The 25,513-nt window shown below is 38.5% G+C and overlaps 1 protein-coding gene across 1 annotated transcript in view; it reads right to left on the bottom strand.

Moving 5' to 3' along the window:
* The window catches only part of LTBP2 (latent transforming growth factor beta binding protein 2), a 3,457,946-nt gene that overhangs the window by 93,473 nt on the left and 3,338,960 nt on the right, over nucleotides 1–25,513 (bottom strand). The window contains exons 32-34 of the mRNA XM_044074624.1: nucleotides 13,645–13,773; nucleotides 11,735–11,875; nucleotides 5,951–6,124 (exon numbers count right to left, since the gene is read on the bottom strand). Coding sequence (XP_043930559.1) covers nucleotides 5,951–6,124; nucleotides 11,735–11,875; nucleotides 13,645–13,773 — 444 coding nt within the window. The remainder of the gene's footprint in view (nucleotides 1–5,950; nucleotides 6,125–11,734; nucleotides 11,876–13,644; nucleotides 13,774–25,513) is intronic.

Raw genomic sequence — 25,513 nt, 5'->3', positions numbered from 1 at the left:
CAATTTGTTAATCAGGACAGTCTGACTTGGAGCAAAAGAAAACACAATTCTCAGCAGAGGCCCAGGAAAAAATAATGCAGACATGTCTTTGTAACATGGGAGGACACAAAAGCAAACCCACACAAACACAGGGAGAAGATACAGACCCCCCACACACACACACAAAGAAAACACCCCAGCCAAGAACCAAACCCAAGAACCTACAGCTGTGAGGCATCAATGCTACGTTGCTACCACTGCACCATCAAATTTCAAGCATTGCAATATTTAAAACCCACAGATACATACAAATATTGATCAGATCAAATATGAGGCAAAAATCTGCAATTCTTTACAAATGGTGGTGGGTAGGGAATTCAGGTCTTTAACACCTGCATACAAGGTACAGGGTTCAAGCCTGAGGTATTCCCTACCACACCACGATTAGTAATCACACCAGTACATCCCACCTGGGGCATTTTCACACACACACACACACACACCAGTCCCAACGTACTCACCAACCCTCCATGACGTGAGACCAGCTCGGGAATCCTGCTCACACCAACATAACGAATCCTCTCCCAGTGCAGTAAAATGAATCCTGCTCACACCAACATAACGAGAATCCTGTCCCAGTGTGCAGCTCACACCAACATAACGAATCCTCCTGTTCGACAAACATTTGGAGCTCCCAGTCCCAATGTGCAAGCGTGACAAACATAAAGTTTAAAGCGCGAAAGTTTGAAATGCCCAACATAACGAGAATCCTGTCCCAGTGTGCAGCTCACACCAACATAACGAATCCTCCTGTTCGACAAACATTTGGAGCTCCCAGTCCCAATGTGCAAGCGTGACAAACATAAAGTTTAAAGCGCGAAAGTTTGAAATGCCCAACATAACGAGAATCCTGTCCCAGTGTGCAGCTCACACCAACATAACGAATCCTCCTGTTCGACAAACATTTGGAGCTCCCAGTCCCAATGTGCAAGTGTGACAAACATAAAGTTTAAAGCGCGAAAGTTTGAAATGCCCAACATAACGAGAATCCTGTCCCAGTGTGCAGCTCACACCCTCATAACGAATCCTCCTGTTCGACAAACATTTGGAGCTCCCAGTCCCAATGTGCAAGCGTGACAAACATAAAGTTTAAAGCGCGAAAGTTTGAAATGCTACCCGCTCGGAAAGCATTTGGAGCGCTGACTGGCTGCCTAAAGCGCGCTGACGTCATTGTGCAGTAAAGCGCGAAGGAAAAAAGTTTAAAATGCTACCCCCCCCTTCTACATACGTTGTACTGAAATCAGTACAGTGCGTATGCCTCCCGACGTCCCTGTCCTTAAGTAGATCCCCCAAGAACACTGAAGCTAAATGTAGTCTCCTATGGTATGCAATGAGCTCCAATCAGCCCTTCTCCAGCCCACTAAGATAATACCAACCTATTGAGTTCCTGGACATGATTGCTAATTGGAAGACTGACATACATACGTAAGCATTATATCCAGCTGTGCAACGGTGGCCACTTCCTGGGGAGAAAGCCATCCCCTAGAAACAGTATATCTGCCACTTTATCCCTAAATTACTACTTTTTCTTAGACACATTGAATAGTTTTTTCTTTTTACCATTTTACTTATGATACATCAATAAATTAATAACTTAACATCTTTAAGTATTTTCTGAAGCCCAGATTATTTCAGCTTGACCCAACTTAAATCAGGTATTCTTTTAAGATCTGATGCTGCAACATTTTGTAAACATTTACTGGCTCTCCCAGCCTATGCATTAAGCTCTCTCTACACCTCAATAACCCTTTAGTTCTATTTCCTATACCCCAATAACCCTTTAGTTCCATTGTCCCACACCCTAGTAACCCTTTAGTTCTATTGTCCCACACCCCAGTAACCCTTTAGTTCTATTTCCTATACCCCAATAACCCTTTAGTTCCATTGTCCCAACCAGAATTTTTACTATTTTGCTCCAATGCAGGGAAGTAGTCAGGATTACTGGAATTGTATACTAGGCCCCAGATACCATCCCAAGTGTTGCGAACACTGTGGGTTTGATTCTAAAAGACTTGCTCTTGGTGTACGTGACTTAGTCTCGTGTAAACCTATTTTATAGACAAGTCTTACCCCACAGCAAATCAAGTACATCGAGAGCAAGTGTTTTGTAATCTGGCCATACATGTCATTTAGTTACATTTTGTAACTGGGACTAGTCATAGTCATGATTGTAGCCAGATGTTTTTGATTTATACACTGTGGTTTTTGCTACTAACACCCAATGTTTTTCTTTTCAGTATAAAAATATGTAATTAAGGACAAAATGTCCTTATTAATATACTCTCATTAAAAGCTTCTTACTGGATGATGACTAATATGTCAAATCATCTCTCAGTTGGGATGTGCAATCTTCTTTGCTGTTTCACAAATACCCTTTTTATTTTGTTTATATTTTTGAAGGTGGGATAGTTGATATTGTTGTGTTGGGCAAAAAGCTGCCTCTTCCAAAATTAAACAATAAACCATGGCTTACATGATATATGGCCAGCTAAAACCATGCATGGGAATTAAGAGATGAGTGCTGGATCACCATTATGCTCAGTCAGATAATTTTTCTTTTTTTTAATTAGAATTTACACTCCTCACTCCCTGTCATGGTGAGTGGAAATAGTACAGTGCCTACTCTGCTGAAAAGTAGGTGCATATTCCAAGCACACGTGTGGTCTGGACACTTTGATAGGCACAGCACCTCTGTCAGCCCCTGCATGCAAAGCTACTCACATCTGACAATCTACTAAGTATTAATACTGTGGTATGACTTTGACCACACCCTTCTCCCCAGGATGGAAAGACTGATGTAGGTAATTCACTCCTATCCCTTCTGGCTACACAGTCGGTACCTCACAAACACAATGTATAACTGTGTAAAGTGCATATTTCCACATAGAGCTGTATCCCAGACAGCGTCTAGTCACACTATGACAGGCACAACACTGCTATGAATACATGCATGTAAAGTCGCACACACCCGATAATCTATTAAGCAATGGGCACATCGAAGAACACCTTTCTGACATTTGACTATCACGTTGCAATGGTAGTCAGGAAATCCTTTTGCCTTGCACAGCTTACAGCAAAAAGTATTTTTTCCAGACTGAAAGAAGTCTTCATCTCCATGTACTCCTTTTTGATTAGATCCATCATTGAGTGCAATGCCCCCTTTGTGATGTCCCTTATGAGGCATGTCAAGCAATTTGAAAGAACCCAGGGGTTAGTAACTAAAAAGATCAGAGGCTTAAATGATTTGAGGTACAAAGACAGACTGGAGGCTTTATCCATTTACTCAGTTTATTGCGGACCCCTTAGGGGAGACCTGTGTCTTGCTTGTAGGGCTCTAAGGGTTTCAACTGTACAAAAACTCTTACAACTCAAAAAAATTTAAACAGTCCAGCTAACAACAGGGCACAGATGTAAATTTACTCAGATAACTAAATAAGACAAAAAAGGGTCAGATTTGTTGTGCAGCTCCTACCCCTTCTCTAAAACAAACAACATCTCCAAATTAAACAGTGCAACACATTGTATATCTTAAAAAAAGATCTGGACACATGGATTAGTGTTCATAAATTCTCCTCTGATATGACAGGTCTTGCTGTCTTTGAATGAGAAGAAAGGCTTAAAGATAGGTGTAAGCAAGGTGGAAATGCTTCTGAGGATCTGTTGCACTTTAACTCCTATGATCCTCTGATGAGGTATGATGAACTTGCAGAAATTTAGAATCATGCATATACCTCTGATAAGTACTGCCTCTGAATAACTGAAATTCAAACTAAAAAAATACTTTATCCTCCATAAAATCCTTAATTCACTAGATTACTTTTCTAATATAACCAACTATCAAATAAACACCTCAAAATGTTTCATTTTTCCTATTAACCCATATAATCATAATGAATCACACTTTCCCAATACCAACATTTAATTTACTTACAAACTAAAATATCTGAGTATTATTCATACCCACAAGGAATTGATGAAAGGCAACCTTCAAAAACATGGGAACAAGTTAAATTAATCATTTCAAGATGGAAGAATATAAACTTATCCCCCTTGTTGAAAGCGACTATTATTAAGATGAATGTTTTGCCTAGAATTCAATTTCCTCTAAATTCCATTAACTAAAATATTCCTAAAAGTTTCTTTTATAAAATGGAAATAGTCCTATCAAAATTCATTTGATTCCCAAAGACAATAAGAATGTATGAAAAACTAATATTCCCAAAAGATAAAGGTGGATTAGGACTCCCAGATTTCAAGTTATACCACTCTATCATTAATGCTAGTCAACTTATTAAAATCTCTAATTATGACATAGCTTGCCAAACATGGTCACCTATCTGGGTCAAAATATGGTATAATCAAATAAGCTCTATACACATCAATCCTAAGACAATACTTTACTTACAACCTAATAACAACCTCATAACCAAAAATTCACCCTATGATCAAAAATAAAATAACTATTTTTCAAAATTTAATTTCATCCTTACACCTTGAAAACACACTTGAATTCCTGCAACCCATACATTTCAATCCTAACTTTAAAAATCAACAATAAAATGATAGAGCTCGACAAATATCCACAAATTAAAAATATTACAGTTTGGCAATTATACCATATTAATAATCTTAACATGGACGAACTAAGAAACCACTTAGGCACATCACGTAAATGTGACCCAATACTTAGACAACTTAGATAAGTAATAAAATCGAAATAATTTAATGCAAAAATAGAGGAAAAAGAGATAAAAACAACACAACAATTATTAACACCCTATCCTGTAAATCTAAAATGATCTCTCAGGTCTGTAAACTAATTTCACAAATGAAATTCCAGTCTTCATTTCTTTATTCCAAATACTGGGTGGACATCGATAAGAATATTTCATTAGAGCAAAAACATGATGCTATACAAAACACTTTAAAACTAACCCCATTTGAGAATCTAATATATACTCAGGTCATGATAATAATAATTCATATCATACCCCTGCTGTCCTAAATAAGTCTGGATATAAGAAAACTCTATCCTGCCCCTTTTGCCCTCTGATTAGTGCAGATTTACTCCATATTTTTTGGAGTTGTAAAACTGGCTATAAATTATGGAAACTGGCTACAAATGATGGTGCTCTCTCAGAATAAAACTTGAAAAGATGGGGTACAAAAAGACTACCTTCTCGTGGGAAATTACAATTCTCCATGTAACCCCTAAATCTCTCACAGGATTACGCAAACATGTATTAATAACACTATGTGCCTTGATCAAACATTTTATAGCAAAAAATTGGCTAAACAAATCCAAAATCTCCTGGGAAAACTTCAGAGATATGGCTATAAAATATGTATCTTTACATAAATCGTTAACTAAAAATAATACAAAAAGGACATACTTCCAAATGTACTGGAGCAACCTACTTGACTCAATTTTGTCTAATTAAATGGAATTACCCTTATATTAGAATCCAGTTGCATGAAGACTGCCTCTATATAAAACATCAGATCTAAGATAAATACAAAATAGGTAACTAAAACATACTGGAAATACTTATTAACCCACCTGCTAGTGGCAACCATGATGCAAATAGTGTAAACAGCCTTCAACGCATTTATACTCACTGGCCAAATGTCCCCCCTATCACTCAAACCCCCAACCAACTGTTCCTTCCACTCCAGATCATAAAATAGTGACTTTGTACCATATAACAGTGTGCATTTAGACAGGAGAACATGGTTATTTACAATCTACTGTTTTTGTATATAGCTATTATTCTTTAGATGTAAGTTCTCTAGCCAAGATGAATGTATGTTTGTACTTGTTCTTCCTTTGGCATTTTGTATCTGTTATTGTTTGTTTATGTAAATGAAAACAATACATAATAAACTGTGAAAAAAGACACGTTTTTCCTACCTGTTCCTTTTGGTGGACATAAGGCACAGTCCTGACCCCATGCCTCACCAAAGAGGCAGCAACATTCTGTGTAGGTGGTCTGTCTCTCATTAATTGGCTTAGCACACATCATGCTCTGAGTCACTGTTCCCCAACAAACAGAAAGGAGCACATGTTCGCCTGCATCAGTGTCAGCTGGAAAACGAAACAAAGACAAGAATAAGGCACCCTCTCAAGCCATAAGCCATGCAGAAACATGGTTATTGTTTTGATTACAATTTCATACAGCTAACTACAGACAGTTTTTATCTGTTATAAAACAAAATCAGCATTGTTTTTACCTCTATCTCTATATATTTATATATGTACATACACATAGATATATAAAATAAACACACACAAGCACGCACACGCGCACACACACACTATATGAGTGTGCCTATAATGCCAAGTTGTAAAACTCATAGTCCATTTAGTATCAGACTTGTACATTGACAGTAAGTGCAACCCTTTGGAAGACAGTTGCTGCAAGAAGTGGAATTATGTTTTGCTTTGCTGGGAATAAGACAGGACTGACTGCAGTGCATCTATATAATTTTCTCATGCAGAAGAATCTATGACAGAGCAACATAGTTAACTATGGAAGGCCTGCAGGCAAGTCACCTAAGCTGCATCCTTTGCATGAATAAAAATAACTTTGCAATGTTCAACAAAATCATAGCTCTGTACATTAGTTGCAAATAATATACTAAAAAGAGGAAGTGCCGGTCTGTTATCACTGTTAGAAAAATACATTGTATAATTCCCTTAAAGGGCACAAAGCTAGTAAACTTAAATCTGGTATTTTTGGAACACAAGCACTCATAGGTGGGAAAGATACACTTTTTGAATAATGTTCACATCAGTGAAGAAGCATTGCTGTACATTACACCTGCTGTAATATTTATTTATTTTATTTGTTTTATTTTACATTTGTTAACCAGGCTAGTCTAGCTGGATATATTCCCATTTTCAGTAGAGGCCCGGGGAGAAAAGCTCCAGCAAAATAGAAAATTAAAAATGTTGTTACATGGTAAATGAAAGGATTTAAAAAAAAGTACAAGAAGTAATAATAACATACTAAAGATATTTACACTTGAAAAAGCGACAATAAAAAATGTAGCACAGTAAGATTCATAAGGAATTTTTCACATCAAAGTAGAAAGATTTCAGCAGTATGTTGATTAGAGTTCAAACAGTAACAGCCTTGCTTGCATGAATTAGCTTTAAAATGTTAGTAAGTTTATTTGGAAGAGGAAGTATCAGTAGTGAAAATGGGTGGTTAGTCGGGGTTGCTACAAGTCATAACCAGTGCGTTTTGAGGTGTTTTTTGAGTTTTTGTTTAAAGAGAGGCAAGGAAGAGAGTAGAGTTAGTTCATTGGGTAGCTGGTTCCAGTTTTTACCCACTGTGTTAGTAAACATAGAGACACCAGCCATGTTGTTTGACTTGGTTATGCTAGCGAGGAATTTGCTAGAAGAACGTAGGGAATTCAGACTTTTATAGGGGATTAAGAGATTGGAGAGTATAGGGGTGGTGTTGGGTTGGTAAAATATCTTGTGGGCAATGGTGAGCTGGGAGATTATCAGATGGTTTTGGAATTCAAGCCAGTCTAGCTGCCAAAGATTCAGACTGTGGTGGGTTCTAAAGGGGTTGCCAGTGGCAAATCTGGCGATGTTATTATATGAAGTTGCTAGTTTGTTAAGATTATTTTTCTTTAGGTTAGTATATAGAGGTGAGGCATACAGAAGAGTTGAGATTAGACGGGAGTGAGCAATCTTGGTTCTGGCTGTTGGGGTTAGGAAAGGTTTGATTCTATATAAGGAGCCTATTTTTCTGTTGACAGTTTTAATGGTGTTATTTATATGGTAATCAAATGTAAGGTTATTGTCAATGGTAATTCCTAACAGTTTATTGGTAGAGTCAGGGAATATAATAGTGCCATTATTGGAAGAGACTGAGAAATGTATGGGGGAGGACTTAATAGTGGGAGTAAAGAGAAGGAGCTTGTTTTTTTGGCATTAGGAAGGAGGCAGCGTTTTGTAAACCATGTTTCTACAATGTTAAAAACATTTTGAGTAAGAGAATGTAGTTCTGATGGGGAGTATGCTGAGCATATTAGTGTAGAATCATCTGCATATGGAATGCAGGTGGCTTGAGGAATTGCTACATGGAGGTCATTGATAAATAATGGGAAAAGAAGTGGCCCAAGAATAGAGCCCTGAGGGACTCCGAGGGTGATTGGCAGAAAGGATGAAATTTGATATTCCCAGAGAACTGCCTGTTGCCTGTTGCTAAGGTAGGATCTGAACCATTTAACAGCCTGAGAGTCAAAGGAAAGGGATTCAAGAATATTGATTAGAAGGGTGTGGTTTACCATGTCGAAAGCTTTTGAGAGGTCAATAAAGAGTGCAGATGAGTGGATGTTTTTATTGCGGTTTCTATTGATGGTATCTGTAAAGGATAAAAGGGCAGTTGTGGTACTGTGTGATGGCCTAAAGCCATGTTGGCAGTTTGCTATTATGTTATGTTGAGATAAATGATGTAAAAGTTGTTGGTGAACGCATTTTTCTATAATTTTTGCTAAGGGTGATAAGAGAGCTATTGGCTGATAGAGTAGTCATTTGAGTTCCCAAATATACAAATGTAAAACAACATGTGGTATTAGGTAATTACTTAGTACTCATGTAACATTTTCTGATATAGTACCACAAATAGAAACAATAGGCTGGCCAGGTACATTACAGGTATTTTTGTGAATTTTAGGCAAACAGTAGAGTATAGGCACTTGAACATCAGAAGGGACAATCTTCTCAAACATTTTCTCTCAAATACTCTAATATCACACCTTTATTAATCAAACACTAAAATTAGGAACAGATTAATTATAAGCCATTAGATTTACCCTCTTAAAAGTGGCAAAATCTGAAAAAAAAAGAAAGATAAGGAACAGGTAACCCATTTGAAATGTTTAGACCCACTAGAACAAGTTCCTAAAACATGGAGACTGAGTGACCAAAAAAAATGAACTTATATATGTCAAGCAGAGTGCCTCTTTGGACCTCTTCAAGAGGAACCTTGTGCTAGACAGGGGTCCAGGAAAGTAAATAATGTGGGAAGAAATATTCAGGTATAGGCCCTAGGGCTGATAGCCTAGTACTAACCTATGAACCTATGAACCTATATATATATATATATATATATATATATATCTCAAGACTGAGATGGCCATTTTTCATAATATTTTCTCTGAAGTATGGCAATCTTGGAGTTGGTATACATTTGGGGTTCAGGGAGGCAAACCTCCTGTAAAAATGAAGTTTAAAGGAAATGACTGATGTCTGAGACTTGCTCTTCTCCTGGATTTTCTTTTTTTTTCTTTTTTCAATCTTTCAGCACTCAGTGTGATGAGTAATACTGACATTTCAATAGGGAGGTAAAAAAAACAAAAAATTAGAAACAAGTGTACGGAGAGCTTGAGGCAGTGTGGTATGCATCAGCAATGCATTTTAATCAGAGAAACAGAACAAAGCAACACTTAAAGAGCTGTAGAAATAATATTTTAATGAAGACAGACTGCCATAAATCAGCATCAGACTGCAGCTTTGCTCAGAGACCCTCTTTAGTACTGCTTGATCACGACCTTATTTAAAAGGCAATACACATCATGTGATCATATCTCCCACTCACCTGACGCTGTACCATGATCTTGCAAACAAAGCAATCGTCATGCTGAAAAACAAGGCAAAAAGAGTGTTTCCTCTTACAGATTACACCTGCTGTGATACATACTCTGATAAATGAAATTCACTTAAGGATAGAGGATGTGTTCTTTGGATTCAGATTGTCACCTGCTTTAAAGGGCTTCTTCACAATGAGCCTCAAATAGCTTTGCAGTATTCTACAGTGTTAATTTCCCATACCTTAACAAGTGCTTTGATTTGATGGACTTTTAAGACAATGTATGCTCAGTTCAGCACTTAACTTCTTTATATGCATAAACCTGTAAATCATGAAATGCTGACATCCCTTGTAAAATTTGAAATGTAGACAAAACTAAGTTACATCACCCCCCATACTTACATACACCAACTCCACAGTTACACAACAGTGGGGTGAAAGGCAATGTCTATTGGTTCTGAAAGCAGATTTCAGTGAATTTAATTTATGACATCAGCATTCACTGAAAGGATGCATAAACTACTGGCACACACCCTAAAAAGTACGATCCTCCCTTTCCAGACACCGCAGTACTATTCTCTGGCCTGCTGCTGTGAACTGATTAAAGAGACTTGTGTATCCCTCTGCGTATATGCAGGTTCAATACACAGTTTCATGTTCATAGAATGCAGTTACTACTTTATGTAAGACATGAAACTGTCAGTAATTAATGTATTATGCATGTATTGTGAATATATGGTTAGAGTGCTTATATAGTTTACACAGAAAAAAAATATATTAATACATCTGCCTTAACCTATACAAATATTACAAATAGTTGGTAATACAGTCATGTAATAGTGGCAATTCAGTGCTTAATTGAATGTTTCATTACAATCTCATCTCATATTTTTTATACGTTTATTAAGCAGGTAAATATGAATCACCTTGTTAATGACTGGTAAGAGCAAAACCTGAAATACAATTTATTTAAGCAATACATTTTGCAACATGGTTTAGCATGCTGTGCTTTGATTATGCTGTGTTTGGGAAACTCATTAAAGAATAAATAAAATACAGAACATCAAGCACTATAGTAAGATTTATTGTAAATATCTGGCTGATTTATTTTTAAAACTATTTCAAGTATTTTTTCAGGTAAGTAAACTGTGTGGTTCTGCTTTATCTCAGTGCTGTAATACATCAGCATAATATGCTGACACTCAGCACACCCGCATTTGACACAAATGATTAGCATGCTTAGTGCATGTACGTTTCTGCATATTGAATAAGTTTATATTTACGTGATTCTTTACCGCATGTGATACATCTAGCATAGATGAGCATTGGGTTTTTGGTTTGCACATTTACTGCGGCTGCTCTAATGGCCGAAAGATTATTTTTCTGCAAGATTTGGAGGATTTCCCCTTGTTCCTGAATTTATTCTCCTGTACAGTGCTTCTTCCAGTTAGGAAATGCAATAATTTATAGGTCACAGATTCCTGTAATCTACCACTTTTAATACTTCCATTTCATAATTACTCATTAGCTTGCTAATCAGATAAGTGGGCTGTAGCCAGGCAAGTGAACTGGACCTGAAATGGCCCTTTTTCCGTAATGATCCAAGTCAGGGGCAGAACTGATTTTAAACATTTTCATTCATATTAAATTAATCAATCAGATAAATAACTACAAAGATTCTAAGTCAATTATATAATGTGACAAGTGGTCCTACAGAGAGAATGCTGAACTTTCAATTCACTGAGTGAGGAAGTCATGCAAAAAAGCGTTAACTCCCCCCATTCCTTGAACAACAGACATGTGGACAGACAGACAGACAGACAGACACACACACACACACACACACACACACACACACACACACACACACACACACACACACACACACACACACACACACACACACACACACACACACACACACACACACAAATGTGCATGTGTGCGCTTAATACTGCCACAGATGTGCATCCTCAGCATTGTATTCAACAATGACTTTAATTTTTTTTGTAATCCATACTATTACAAAAGCATAAAACATGCAGTCTGCTATGACCTTGCACTAGCCGTGTCAAGGCACTTCTTACCATCGTAGTAAGTCATATTGATACATTTTCTCTGTGTCAGATCCAGTAGCAGTGGGGGGTGACAGAAACAGTAAAAGGAGCCTGGTGTGTTAATGCATTCCCCATTTATACAGGAGTCTTCCTCCAAACACTCATTGATATCTGTAAATAGAAATTAGACCTTTTACTCCATTGAATTAATTTATCTTTTAGATCTCTTCTGCAAAGTATTCAGAGAGGGTTGCACTATAGTCTTAGTGCTACTTAAAATACTTAAGAGCATGAAACATAAACCTTTCCATAAAATATACTACAAAGAAATCATAAAACTACTTCAAAAATAAGACATAAAAGCACAAGTTTGATAAGCAGTCTCATAATCTAACAAAGTTGTCATGTTTATCTGCACTCAGTACTCATTGTTGTATTGGTTTACATGCATGAGCAATACTTTGGTTAATCAGGACAGTAAGCCATGAGTAAAAACATCAATATGGTATGCCATTGGGATAAGACTAATAGCACATACTTTGCAGTGTGGTATAACAGCTTTTAACAAAGTAACAGTGGCAATTAACATGGCAATTTTATTGTTTTTCAGCAAACCCTAGTCAGAAATAAAGCTGCCATGGCAATTTATGCAGTCCTCCTTAAGGCTGCCTCCTTCTGCCTTTGTTGCATCACACTCCCACTACTCTCTGTTAACTACATAACTATGCTGTTGTCTTGTTTCTGCTATTGCTACATGCAAACTAAGGCAGCAGATCTTATGTGTTGACTGATTCACTTAAACATTAGTCTGTTACAGTAGAAACACGTGGCATCACTAACACCGTTCTTTTGCACGCTTGGAACGGGAAATGATAAATAATTGTTTCGGATATGTTCAGCATATTTGTGTGTAAGCACATTCACTTTTTAACTACACTGCTGATACTACAGCTTGTTAACATCACAATTCCACTGCTGATTTGTCTTTACTAACATTATAAATTCTAGTTTTTGATTCATTCAAGTATTTTTGGGTTCTACTCATGTCTTAGTAAGCTTTAAAGGCAATGCACTTTCAAGCGCTTCTTTACCAGGTAATTACACATTGACAGAAGCATTCAAAAGGAGGTTGGAAGTAAAGACGAGTACTTCACTTTAGTGTGAAAAATGCTTTGCTTCACTGACACATGTATAAGAATGCAACAGAGTGTATATGGACATTCACCTCTGTTGTTTTTATATTGCCAAACAGCTGTCAAATAGTTTAGGGCATATTAGTAACCTTTTTCTTTCAAGAAAACATGACTAGCAATTTCTACAAATCTGACCTGATCATTAATTTTTCAGTCATATATTCTTCTGGTTCTCTTTTAGATTGCTTCCAGGTTGGAATTGCAGGAACCTGCTTGAAGCAACTGTGTCACACACAGTAGTGTCACTTGTCACGCTGTCCTGTCATTTAGCTGCCTTCCCAAATACAAATGGAGTGAAATAGTGGTATGTTAATATTATCTGCAAGCTTCAGCACATGCTCATAAAAAGTATGCCATCTCCAGTCATGCCCACAAGGTCGCCGGCCCACACTGTACTCATGACATCTCCTTTGGATAAACCAGGAATAAAGTTCAATCTTCTGCCTTGTTCATATGGAAGTAAACTCTCTCTCTTAAATATGGAGTCCTTGCATCTCTGCTCAAATGTCTGACATCCTAGGCCTATCACCTATACAGGCATGTCACGGGTGCAGAAATGTATGCAGTTCATGCCGAATACTATCAGAAGGTTTAGAAACTTCAGAAATTTGTGGTTTCACCCCCAACCTAAAAAATTAGTCCCAAGAAAATTTTCCCTGCAGTATACAGGAGCCAGAAAATGATATGCTGGTGTTATACTTACTACTGTAAAGCAGATGGGATTTCTGCTGTAAACTGTCTACTCACCTGTGCACTCTAGCCTAATATTATCATAGTAATAGCCAAATCGGCAGTAGCAACTGTAGCCAGGGAGCTGGTTGACACAACGTCCATTCTTACAGATCTCTGATCCAAAAAGTGCACATTCATTTACATCTGTAAACACAAAGGGAAGGTGTTAAAAAGTAGAAGAAGTGAAGATGGACATCATAATCATTGCCACTGGTAAAGCAGGTACATAAAGGATCTATATTATTAATAGATCTAGGATATGAATGAAAGACTTATTAAACATCTTCTGTGTTATTATTAATATTATTACTATCAATATGATGACAAATATGATGATGATGATGATTCTTCTTCTTAGCTTATGTACTTAAGGCTGATAAAAGAAAGCAACATAGAAGTACTGAAATCTCACCATTTATACAATGTTCTCCATTAATAGTTAAGAAATATTGTATTTAACACAAAATGGAAATAAGGAATTTTTTTTCACTTTTGATTAATATAATTATATTGATCTTTTTAACTAAATATTGCAATATATGTGTCTTTTTAAATGCATTTAGTGAAAAATATTTTTGAACTCTTCGATACCAATGAGATATGATACTTTTACAGAAAAGAAAATCTTCAAAGATCAGGACTCAGTATCCCGAGTGAAGGATTCTGTACTATTATCTGTACTTTCCTGGAAATGGAAAGGGTTTTTCTAACCCCCACAGTAACTTTTAGATCTAGCTGATCTCATTATTAGCACGTGTATTCCTGCATTGCGGTTCTTTTAACTACTACATCTTGTAATTTAATGGACCATCCTGCCTGGGGAGTAAATACTTCCTGTTAGGATTTTGGTCATGACCAGCACAGGGCAAGGGTCAGGAAACTATATATTCTTTACTCTGCAGATGTGAAGAATTTTTAATTTAGCTGATGATGTTAATGCCATCTGCCCATGTGAGCAAAGGTCGGACCACCTGATCAACCCCTCAGTTCATGTTAAGCCCACAACAGCAATCCTTCTAGTGTTCACCAGTGATCAAAGACTGCAGCACTCAACCCTACTGTCTTGTAGAAAGTAGGGGCACACTTCCACCATCTTCCCAGTGACCCTCCTGCTCCTGAGCTGTAAGCTAAAGACTGGTCACCAGAGAATTAGGAAGAGGGCTAATCCCTGTTCCAGCAATCAAGTACAAGAAATGGAGAATTATGTCAGGTACTCAGCATAAGACAGCATCTTCTGCTGTGGACCACACTGCATATTCAGACAACAGATGTTATGCCATCTCAAATGACAGGTATCAGTTTTTTCAGTAGCCTTCCTGCTGCTGTAATCCCCAACAAGTGTCATTCCATCTCTGATGATGGACATTAACAACATGTGGTCTTCATTTCTTTGCTATTTAATTCCCATTTTTCAATACCCAATCAAGCACATACTTACAAAGAAGCATAAAGAATACAAGGCATTGTTTACTAGTGCACTCATCTGTTACCTTTGCAGTATTCTGGAACATCAACCAAACTTGCCAGGTCAACACAGACACAAAGACAAGTGTTTAGTTTGAAGGATTAGGATCTAAACCTATCTCTCACTTTTAGTGGAAAAGAATGGACAGAAAGTGGAAAAGGTGGACCTTTACATGATCACACTAGTTTGGGAGGATAAACAATACAATTAAGAAGCATGCTCAAATGATCTCAAAGATTTTAACAAATTCAGTGCATAAAAGCAATAATAACTACTAAAAAATTACATTCATATAACAGTAATTTGTTTTCAATACCCCCAAATATCTGCCACCTATTCTTTTTTCTACAGCCGGTTCCTTTAATCAAAGTTAAACTATCATTCAACAAAATGACTGCATTAGTAGGTATAATTCAAAGGAGTTGTGTAATGAACCACAGAAAGTCTTAAACAAACAGCGTTTAACATGAGGCACTCCCGATTCCCCTGTTCATTTTTACATAGTCCTAAATAAAACCATAAGAAAAGTTAACAGTAGGCAAAGAAAGACTCTCAAATAGTTAGTCTGAGCTGTTATCATAAACTCATCTAATCACAGAAATGGAAAACAGCCAATGCAGTTCGTCTAGTGCTTCACTGCACAACGTAGCCTCTGGTTGTGCTTAAGCTCTTTTTGTTATCTTAGACACCATTATTGTCTTGTACCAATAACTTACCGTAAATGAACATCAATAAAAATACCTTTTTTCATGCATGAAGACAACCTCCTCTTAACCTTTTTCATCTGCCTGTCAACTAAAAATGTCTATGTTGATAAGTACTTTTGTTTGAATGACTCTATAAACTACATCACATTGGAAACACCCTCATAGCTACTGACTCTGCGATTAGACACAGTAATTCTGTACTCACAGAAATGGATAAGGCAGTTTCATGGTGTCCTGCCTCCTTAGACATAAATTCCATCTGAATTTATATCTGAATTGATCACTTTTGCCCTCAGTAAGGCGAAAAATACCAGTTCCATGGGACTAGATGAAATACAAAAAAAAGCCTAACTTGTGCAATCAAATATAACATAATATAACCCTTAAGCTCATTCTTAATTAAGAGTATTAAAATTGGCTACCTTCCTTATAAGATCCGGAAGCAGGGTGCTGTACCAATTCACAAGGGAGGCTCTTCTACCGATCCCCATAAGTACAGTCCAATCAGCCTCACAAGCATATTTTGCAAGATGATGGACAGAATCAGCATGAAATTTACCGAGGCAGACAAAGAAAATCTTTTTTTCCATGGCCTAATCTAGTATGCTTTTTGCTTAATATCATAATTTGTTTTGAAGTGTGACCACCATCTAGGAAGAAGGCTTACCTGTTCATGCAGATTACTTTGATGTACTTAAATATTTGACACTATAGCCCACAAAAGAATCCTAGATAAACCTAGCGATATAGAGTTAAATAAAAGTATAATAACTTAGGTCCACAAATGGCTGCATGGTAGTACACAACAGATGACAACAGAAGGACTGTCCTGATTGACTTTATTTTTTGCATCTTTTTTTAAATGTCAAAACTGAATCCAGTGTCTGACTCACCAGAAAAAAAAAATATTAATTTACTTGCATTTGTTTTCCAGGAATGTCTTAGAGGTCCAGGCAAAAAAAAAAATCCAAGAAATTACTATGAAAAGAACATCATGGTAGAGTAGTTTAAACAACACTTACAGATTCAATCGTTTCAAGATATTTACAATACTTTTGCATCATATATGGAGTGTGTAGTACAATGGTCATAAAAATTAATGACACGAGCAAAAGTATATTACAGACATGGGAGCATTGTCCTTAACCCTGGTAACTCCAGCTCCTTTCAAACAGCACTTAAAAACTTAAATTTATACACAAACTATGCAGTAGAAATTAATCGTCTTTAATGTCAATAAGTACAGCATTGTGGCATTTTGCCAAAACAAAAAAAGATACCGGATTTGTAAACACTGTTGATGGACAACATGCAATTACATGAAGAAGTAGCCTTGATCCTGCACCATATTTTGATCTTTTTTCTTTCACAAACTATAACTTCTTTTACAGACTTTAACTTCCAAAACAGCTACGTATTCATCTATGTTTGTTTGTCTTTTTGGCTTTTCCCAGTTAGGGGTCGCCACAGCGGAACTCCGGTCCGCTAATGATTGGCAGTAGATTTTTATGGTGCTGAGTTGCCAGCCCGATGCCCAACCTTCAGTGAAGGCACGCCCATTTACACATATCTTTCAGAGGCCACTAGACCGCAGGGAGCACATGCAGACTCCACATAGAAGGCACTCCAGCCAAGAATCGAACAGGAGAACCTCTTGTTGTGAGGCAACAACACTACCGCTGTACCACCGCAGCTTAGCTATATATTCATCTATAGCATGCACAAAACAAATGCTAACTTCCACTTATTAATTTTATATCAAAACCTTTGCATGCCATTTTTAGTTTTTGAAGTTCAAAACCAGATTTCATGATACATAGGTACATAGTATATCATCTGTGTATCCTAGCAATCTATCACAGGCTGACCTTTGTTACAGCTCAAAGGATATGCTATAGTCTCTATTCCAAAAATGTCTACAACAAAACATAATACATATATATATATATATATATATATCTAAAATGGAAAACAAACCTAACTTACAGAACTGCTTTATCCCTTTTTACTCCAGCCATTCATTAATCATCTGTTTAACTCTTCCTTAGTTACAGGTCAGAACATCACATCCTACTTTACTTACAAATTGCTACTTAATAAACGTCTACTGTGATATTTTATTAATTTTTCTCTATCTATATGTGCAACTGTTTCCTGCACTGAGAACGAAGCACTGCAATTTCCTTCAGCTGCACTGGTGTGTAGTTCTGAATGACAAAGTTTTCTTTGACTTGACTTGACTTTTGACACAGGAAACCCTTGCAGCTCCAATGTTTTGAATTATAGGTTATAATATATTCAACAAAAATCAGTGATATTCCTGATAACCACAAAGTACAGTTGTGTACCTACCATAAATGTAGATGTTCGAGTGTATTCACTGTTGTAGTCATTACAATTGGGTTATCCTGCTGGCAGGCTACCCGCAGTCAGCCTGAGTTCCAAAGTCTTGGTCTGGTGTCGGTTGCTGTCACCTCCTCCCTGACGTCAATGCGCCAGGGGTATAAAAGATGCAGTTGACGCCATTTTCTTCAGTTTTTCTTGCCCCAGATGTCAGGTGCCCCCAAAAGGGTAGGCTAAAAATATGTCTATAAAGCATGCATGCACCAAGTAACAAGTTTCCTTCATCTACAAGCAAATACGCCACATAGGTTGTATAGAATACAGAAGTACAGATAAGGTCCAGCAAAGATAAGGGGGATGGTGGGTGGGTAACCTGGACTGCAACAGTGAATACACTTGAACATCTACATTTATGGTAGGTACACAACTGTACTATGTTCATCGTGTTTCACTGTTGCAGTCATTACAATTGGGTTGAATCCCAAAGCTAAGGTTGGGAGGCTGGAACTAAATAGAATTAGGAGTGGCTATGAGGCCCTGCAGGACTGCAGTGGCAAAGCCTGCCCTGGATTTGGAGTAGAGTGGTAAGTGGTAGTGCTTTGTAAAAGTGTGCACTGAACTCCAGGTTGCAGCCTCTAAAATGTCTTTGGTTGGCACTCCTCTGAGGAAGGCTGCTGAAGTGGCTGCTGCTCTGGTTGAATGTGGCCTAATGCCCTTAGTCACTGATTTGCCATGTTGAGAATAGCATAAAAGAATGCAGTGACCTATCCACTTTGAAATAGTCTGCTTTGAGATAGCCTTTTCTTGTGATCCTGCAGCATATGCTACCAGTAATTGCTCAGTCTTTCTGAAAGCTTTGGTTCTGTCCAAGTAGAAGCGCAGTTGTCTGTGTATGTCCAAAGAATGCAGAAGTTTCTCACCCTTATTCTGTGGTTTTGGATAAAAAGTAGGCAAATGAATAGTTTGGTTGAGGGCCACACTGTACACTACCTTAGACATAAATGTGGGGTTTGTCCTTAGAGAAACCCTGTCTGGATGGAAAATGATAAAAGGTTCCACAGCTATGAGTGCCTGTAGCTCTGAGACTCATCTTGCAGAGGTTATTGCTAGGTGCAGAGCTGTTTTCCAGGATAAAAATTGTATATCAGCTGTAGCAGCTGACTCAAAAGGAGGCAGAGTGAGTTTTTCCAAGACATAATTGAGGTCCCATGCAGGTATTGGTGATCTCTTTGGAGGGTGTAAGTTTTTGGCTCCTCTGAGGTACTGCCTTAATAAAGGATGAGAAAAAATAGGTGGCTCTGTATTGTAATGAGCTGAAATGGCAGAGGCATGAATCTTAACTGATGAAAAGGAAAGGCCTTTGTCCAGCATCTCAGTTAAGTATTGCAAAATCTGAGAGATATTTGGAACAATCATGTCAATTCCTTGTGCCTGGTTCCAAGCACATAATCTCTTCCATTTTTCTGCATAAGATTTTCTGGTACTGGGCCTCCTAGTCTCCAAGATAACATCCATCACCGCTTTAGAGAGAAGTGTGTTTTGAAAAGCTACATTATCCGCCATGCTGCCAGATTTAAGGTCCTGAGTTGGCTGTGCAGGATATGATTGTTTTGTTGGGTCAGTAAGTGAGGAATTTGAGGTAATGTCCACGGTGGGCATTGAGTCAAGTTCCTTAGGATTGGGTACCAGTGCTGGCGGGGCCAGTCTGGGGCAATCAGTATAATTTTTGGCTTCTCTTGTCTGACCTTTAGGAGTACCTTGGGGAGGAGAGGCAGTGAGGGAAATGCATATACTGTTAAGTTTTTCCAGCTGAAAGATAGTGCATCCACTTTCCATGCTTGTTTGTGATAAGTCCTTGTGCAGAATCTCTGTAGTTGACAGTTGTGAGGGGAGGCAAATAGATCTATGTCCGGGCATCCCCAATTTCTTGTTATCATGTTGAAGACTTGTGGATCCAGTTTCCACTTGTGGGGATCCATGAGGTTTCTGCTTAGTTCGTCTGCCAGAGTATTTATCTTTCCTGGCAGGAATTGTGCTTGCAGATGTACTTGGTAAGTCAATGCTGTGTCCCACAAAGTCATGGCTAGTCTGCAAAGGGGGTAAGAATGTGTTCCTCCCTGCCTATTTATGTATCACATGACTGTAGCATTGTCCGTCTTTATCAGTAGTTGTCCTGGATGAAGTAAGTCCTTGAAGGCTATCAGGGCATTTTGAACAGCTAGCATCTCTTTTTGATTGATATGTAGATGCATTTGGATTGCGGACCATGAGCCATGAATACATCTTCCTGCCATGTGGGCCCCCCAGGCATAATCTGATCCATCTGCTGTCAATGTCTGCCTGGCTGGGGGTATGGTGAATGGCTGCCCCTTGTTGTGGTGACAGGCCTTTGTCCACCATCGAAACTCCAGTTGCAGGCAGGGAATGAGTGTAATTATTGTTTCCAGGCTGTGGCAATATTGAGTCCAAACACTTTTTAGATACCATTGTAGTTTCCTCATATGTAGTGTTGCATATGGAATTAGCAGAATGCAGGATGCCATGAAGCCCAAAGCCTGCAGAATTTTTCTTGCAGTTAACTGCGTGTTTGTTGCCAATTTTCTGAAATAAGTAGTCAGTTGCCTTTGTTTGTCTGGCGTGAGATAAGCCATCTGGGCAGTTGTATTTAAGCTTGCACCCAGGAATATTATCTCTTGAGAGGTACACGTTTTGATTTCTTTTAATTTACTGTGTACCCTAGGCATGTTAATAATCTTTTTACAAATGCCATATGCTGTAGTAGTAAGTCCTTGTTCTCTGCTTGAGTAAGGCAGTCGTCCAAGTAAGGATATATTTGTATTCCTCTTTGTATGCAAAATGCAATTACTGGTGCCAGGCATTTTGTGAAGACCCTGGGCGCAGTAGATAAGCCAAAGGGCAGTGCAGAGAATTGGTAGTGCATTGAGCCAGCTATGAATCTGAGGTATCTTCTGCATGACTGTCTGATTGGGACATGCAGGTATGCCTCTTTTAGGTCTAAAGTTACAAGCCAAGCTTTCTTGCCCAGCATGGGCAGAAGCTGCTGCAGAGTCAACATTTTGAATTTTGGAATATCCAGGTATGTGTTTAGAATAGATAAGTCCAGTATTGGCCTCCAGGCTTTGTCCTTTCTGCTCTTGATGTGGTACTTGCTAAATGGCCCTCATGTCCATGAGGGATGAAACTTGTTTTTGTGCCTCTGCCCATTGATTTCTTGGCAGGTCTGGCATACCGTTTGCCCTTGGCAGTGTGTGAAAGTGAAACCTGTAAGGTTGTTACACTATGTTCAAGACCCATTTGTCCTGGGTGATTGGGTGCCAGTTTGAGAAAAAAGTGTTAGTTTTCCCCCTAAAGGAGCTGCCAGAAGATAAGTGCTTGGCGCTGGCAGGAGGAAGTCATTGGGACTGCTTTCTGTATGGCTGTGATTTGTCTTCTCCACTTTTGGAGGTAGAAGCACCCCATTGTTTAGACCTGTATGAGCCTTGGGGCTGGGATCTACCTCTAGGGCATCTGTATCTGCCTCTTTGTGGCCTGTCAGACACTGGAAAGGATCAATTCTTTGTAGGCCAGTGTCTGTTAAATCTTGGAGGCTGTACCTGTAAGAAATCCTTGACTGTTTGCATAGATTTAGCTTTGTCCTCCATTTTCTTCAACACCTCTTCTGCTTTAACACCAAACAAGGTATCATGCTGTAATGGAGCATCTAATAATTTTGCTTTAACATGATCAGGCAGATTCTGTTCCTTTAACCAAGCATGCCTCCTAATGACAGAACCTGTAAGAGTGGCTCTGCAGGAGGCCTCCAAAGAATCAAAACCACATTGTAAAGTATGCTTTCCAACTTGTTCAGCTGCATGCAAAAAAATCCTGCATTTCTTTATTTTCTGCACATTCAGAATTTGTCAACATTTTCTGTTTAAGCAGTGACATAACGTAATGTATTGCTGATATTTAAGCATATGAAACTGACAATTTAAAGCCCTTATAGCCAAGGTAGCAGAAGTGTAAATCTTTTTTCCCCATCTGTCCAGTGCCCTGGAATCTCTGTCAGAGGGGGTAGGTTTCTTTGCAGTGGCAGCCTTGACCCCTTGGGACCCTGAGAGATAGTTTCTGGGTCAGCAGCAGGGTTTTTAAAAATAAATTTGTGGGAGTCTGGAACCCTGTAGTATCTGTCTGGCTTAACTGGAGCTGGAGGTAAGGAGTCTGGAGTCAGGCTGGACTCTGAAAATACATCATCTACAATGTCTAGCACAGGTGGAATAGCCAGGGGCCTGTGCTGAGGCAGTAAAAGAAAGTCTCTGAGCCTTTTCTTAGATTCTGAATAATCTTGGCTCTCCCAGTGGAAATGCTCCCTCATGGTATGCAGTGTTTCCCCAAAAGAATAATCCTCAGGAAGAGAAGCTGAGGGGATAGATTCTTCAGCATCAGAATCCTCATAAGGAGGAAGAGTGTATTCCTGATCAGAAGAGGAATCAGATGAAATGGAAACCTGATCTGAAGATTCATATTCTACCTCTTGCCTAGGCCTCCTGTCAGGAGGGGGATGAGAACCCCGATCAAAGTAATCAGGTCTTCGGCCATTTTGAGCATCTGTTTTTTAGGCATGGAGGCCTGTCCATGGGGCTGTTGTACTTGTTTCTTTGTCTTTAAAGCTGCTTTAGTCTTTGCCTTTGAAGCTGAAGTAGTTTTAACATATAATTGTGTAGGCCTGAAAACGCCCTCAGAAGCCGATGCCTGCTCAGCGGCTCCAGACCCATCTGAGGGAATGGTTTCCGAAGGACCAACACCTTGAGTTTCTGTAGGCCTGGTTGACTCCACGTGGGAGTCGGTATCGGCCTGCGGCTCTAAAGTAGCGGTCGTCAGGGGCTGTGAAAGCACCTCACTGAGAACTGGCGAACTGGCGACTGGCCTAGAAGAAGCCTCGTTGTCGGTTTTGGACCTCGGATGCCTGTCCTTCTCTTTTTCTTTGTGCTTTATGTAAACTCCGGTAGTCGGCTGTTCTGACCACATTATATAATTAAATCTTCTGCCAAAGTAATGAAATGCAAAATCGTACCGACGCTTAATAGTGCGTTGGTTAAATCTAGCACAAAACTGACAACTAGCAACGTCGTGGTCAGGGCCTAGGCAAGGAATGCAGTAAGAATGAAATTCCTTATGAAGTATTTGCTTCCCACAAGAAATACAATTATTAACTTTTTCTGACATCGGTCTGGAGCAAGAAAAAAGTTTCTCCAACGGGGTACTTAGCTTTTTAATGAAGACTTCGGATCTGAAATTCGAGTTTGAAAATCTCAGGAGTCAGCCGACCGACACTTGCGAACTGCTTTTGCTTCGGGCACCGTGCGGCAAGAAAGACGGAAGAAAATGGTGTCGGCTGCATCTTTTATACCCCTGGCGCACTGACGTCAGGGAGGAGGCGACAGCAACTGATGCTGGACCTAGACTTTGGAACTCAGGCCAACTGTGGGTAGCCTGCCAGCAGTTTAACCCAATTGTAATGACTGCAACAGTGAAACACGATGAACATCTTACATTTCTTGAGACATAAAAGGTATGTACATCTCCAGGAATACATGTAAATGCCTACTAACGACCCTGTGTTCAACCCTATGCATCAAAGAATCCTCTACCGGAGCAAATAACAGCACACTCAGTGTGTTTTACAAAACCTCAATAACTAAAAATCTGTGTTACATAAAGCCAAAAATGTAAAGTTTTTTCAGATGCATTTTATTTTGTTTTCATTTAAATGTGAACTTTGCAATGTTTTCTGCTATGTAAAAACTGTCATCATGTACGTGTAGATTTCAAGGAATTCATAACACACCTTACCTGACACAACATCCCACAACGATCGCTGCAAAATATCTACTTTATAGAAATAGTGTTCATTCCTGATGCTTTACCCATATTGCATTTATCTTATACCAGTTTACCACCTCACCTGTCATCCTGACTGATAAATTGCAGCACTTCCAAAATAATTACACTTCTATTGGCAAAAAATCTTGTGTCTTGAAAGCCCTGTTCAGTTTATAGTGATGGGGTAAAAAGTTCTATGATTTCCATTTTAATAAAATAAATGACTACACTTCCATTTTGAACAGTAAAAATATTAAACATCACAAAATCAGTCTGTTTGAATCTCCTTCTCTTACTACTGAAGGAAATGTTCAGGTCAGGAATAATAAAAACATGGCCTTGGCACTAATGCAGGAGAGAAACAACTCTGTTAAGTAAATATACAGAATGTAGTGTGCTTTAGAAATGACAAAAGGACATCCTAGAGACAAAGATTTGCTGGAGTCACAGGCTCTGGAGGGTGACCACCAAATTAGACATCTGTATCCATCAAAGTTCATTTAGACTTGATGCGTACATGACAGTAGACTCATATTTTGTAATGAAACATAAACTGTTTTATTGCTATCACACAGAAAAGGAAGTTGTCTGTGAAGGTTCCCTTGACAGATGTCAAATAGTCAATCCAGTAGTCTTCTATCACAAGGGGATGGATAAGGCCCAGTGGCCTTGCTTCTCTGGCTACAAAAACAATAATTAACCATGTTCTGTACAGGTGGACAGGGGATAACGTCAGCATCTTACTGGTTTCAGGTGAGCTCTTAAGAAATATTTCTAAAACTTGTCTCTTTCAAGCATGGGAAAGACTTAATATACATAAATCTCTGGCCAGGCATGCTGCTTTAATATATCTATAAGCACTATTTTAAGTAGCTATTAGTTATACTGTTTAATACTGCTACTTTTTTCTGCAAACCTATAAAATAACTTCCAAATGCCAAATGTACTCCATATCGGTCAGTCTAGTGGTAAATAATGGCATTTGTTTTTAAAAGTCTGAATCTGACTTGGGTACAGTCTGTTATAAGCCATATTGAACTAAACTTGTTTAACAGAGATCGGAAGTTCCGTTACCATCTCTGCCCAGATACAAAAATACCCTACTGCTTACGGCCTACTGATTCATCACTAGCGTGAATTTAAGAAAGTACAAACTATGTTAAATCTTTCCATCAGTGATGCATTTTAGAGGTACAGTAACAGGGGTACCTCTTCAAGATTAAAAAAAGTCTGATTCAGTGAATTATTCCAGTCATCTGCATGAGCATCAGAATGGTTGGTTCTGCATAAAATATACCAGCTGGTACCAAACAAATAAAACAAAATGTAACAATACAAATTCAAAACAAACTTTCAAACTCTGATGTACAACAGTGCAGTATGATGTATGGAGCCACCCTTTTAGTACAGCTTTTCACTCTTCATGCATATTCACTTCTATTAGACTTCCCCAGATCTTCGAGATTTTTTTAATTGCCATTTAAGG

Source organism: Protopterus annectens, chromosome 6.part0 (assembly GCF_019279795.1).
Source record: "Protopterus annectens isolate FY-2018-M chromosome 6.part0, PAN1.0, whole genome shotgun sequence".
Taxonomy (NCBI): domain Eukaryota; kingdom Metazoa; phylum Chordata; order Ceratodontiformes; family Protopteridae; genus Protopterus; species Protopterus annectens.
This window is presented reverse-complemented; position numbering and strand designations above follow the sequence as displayed.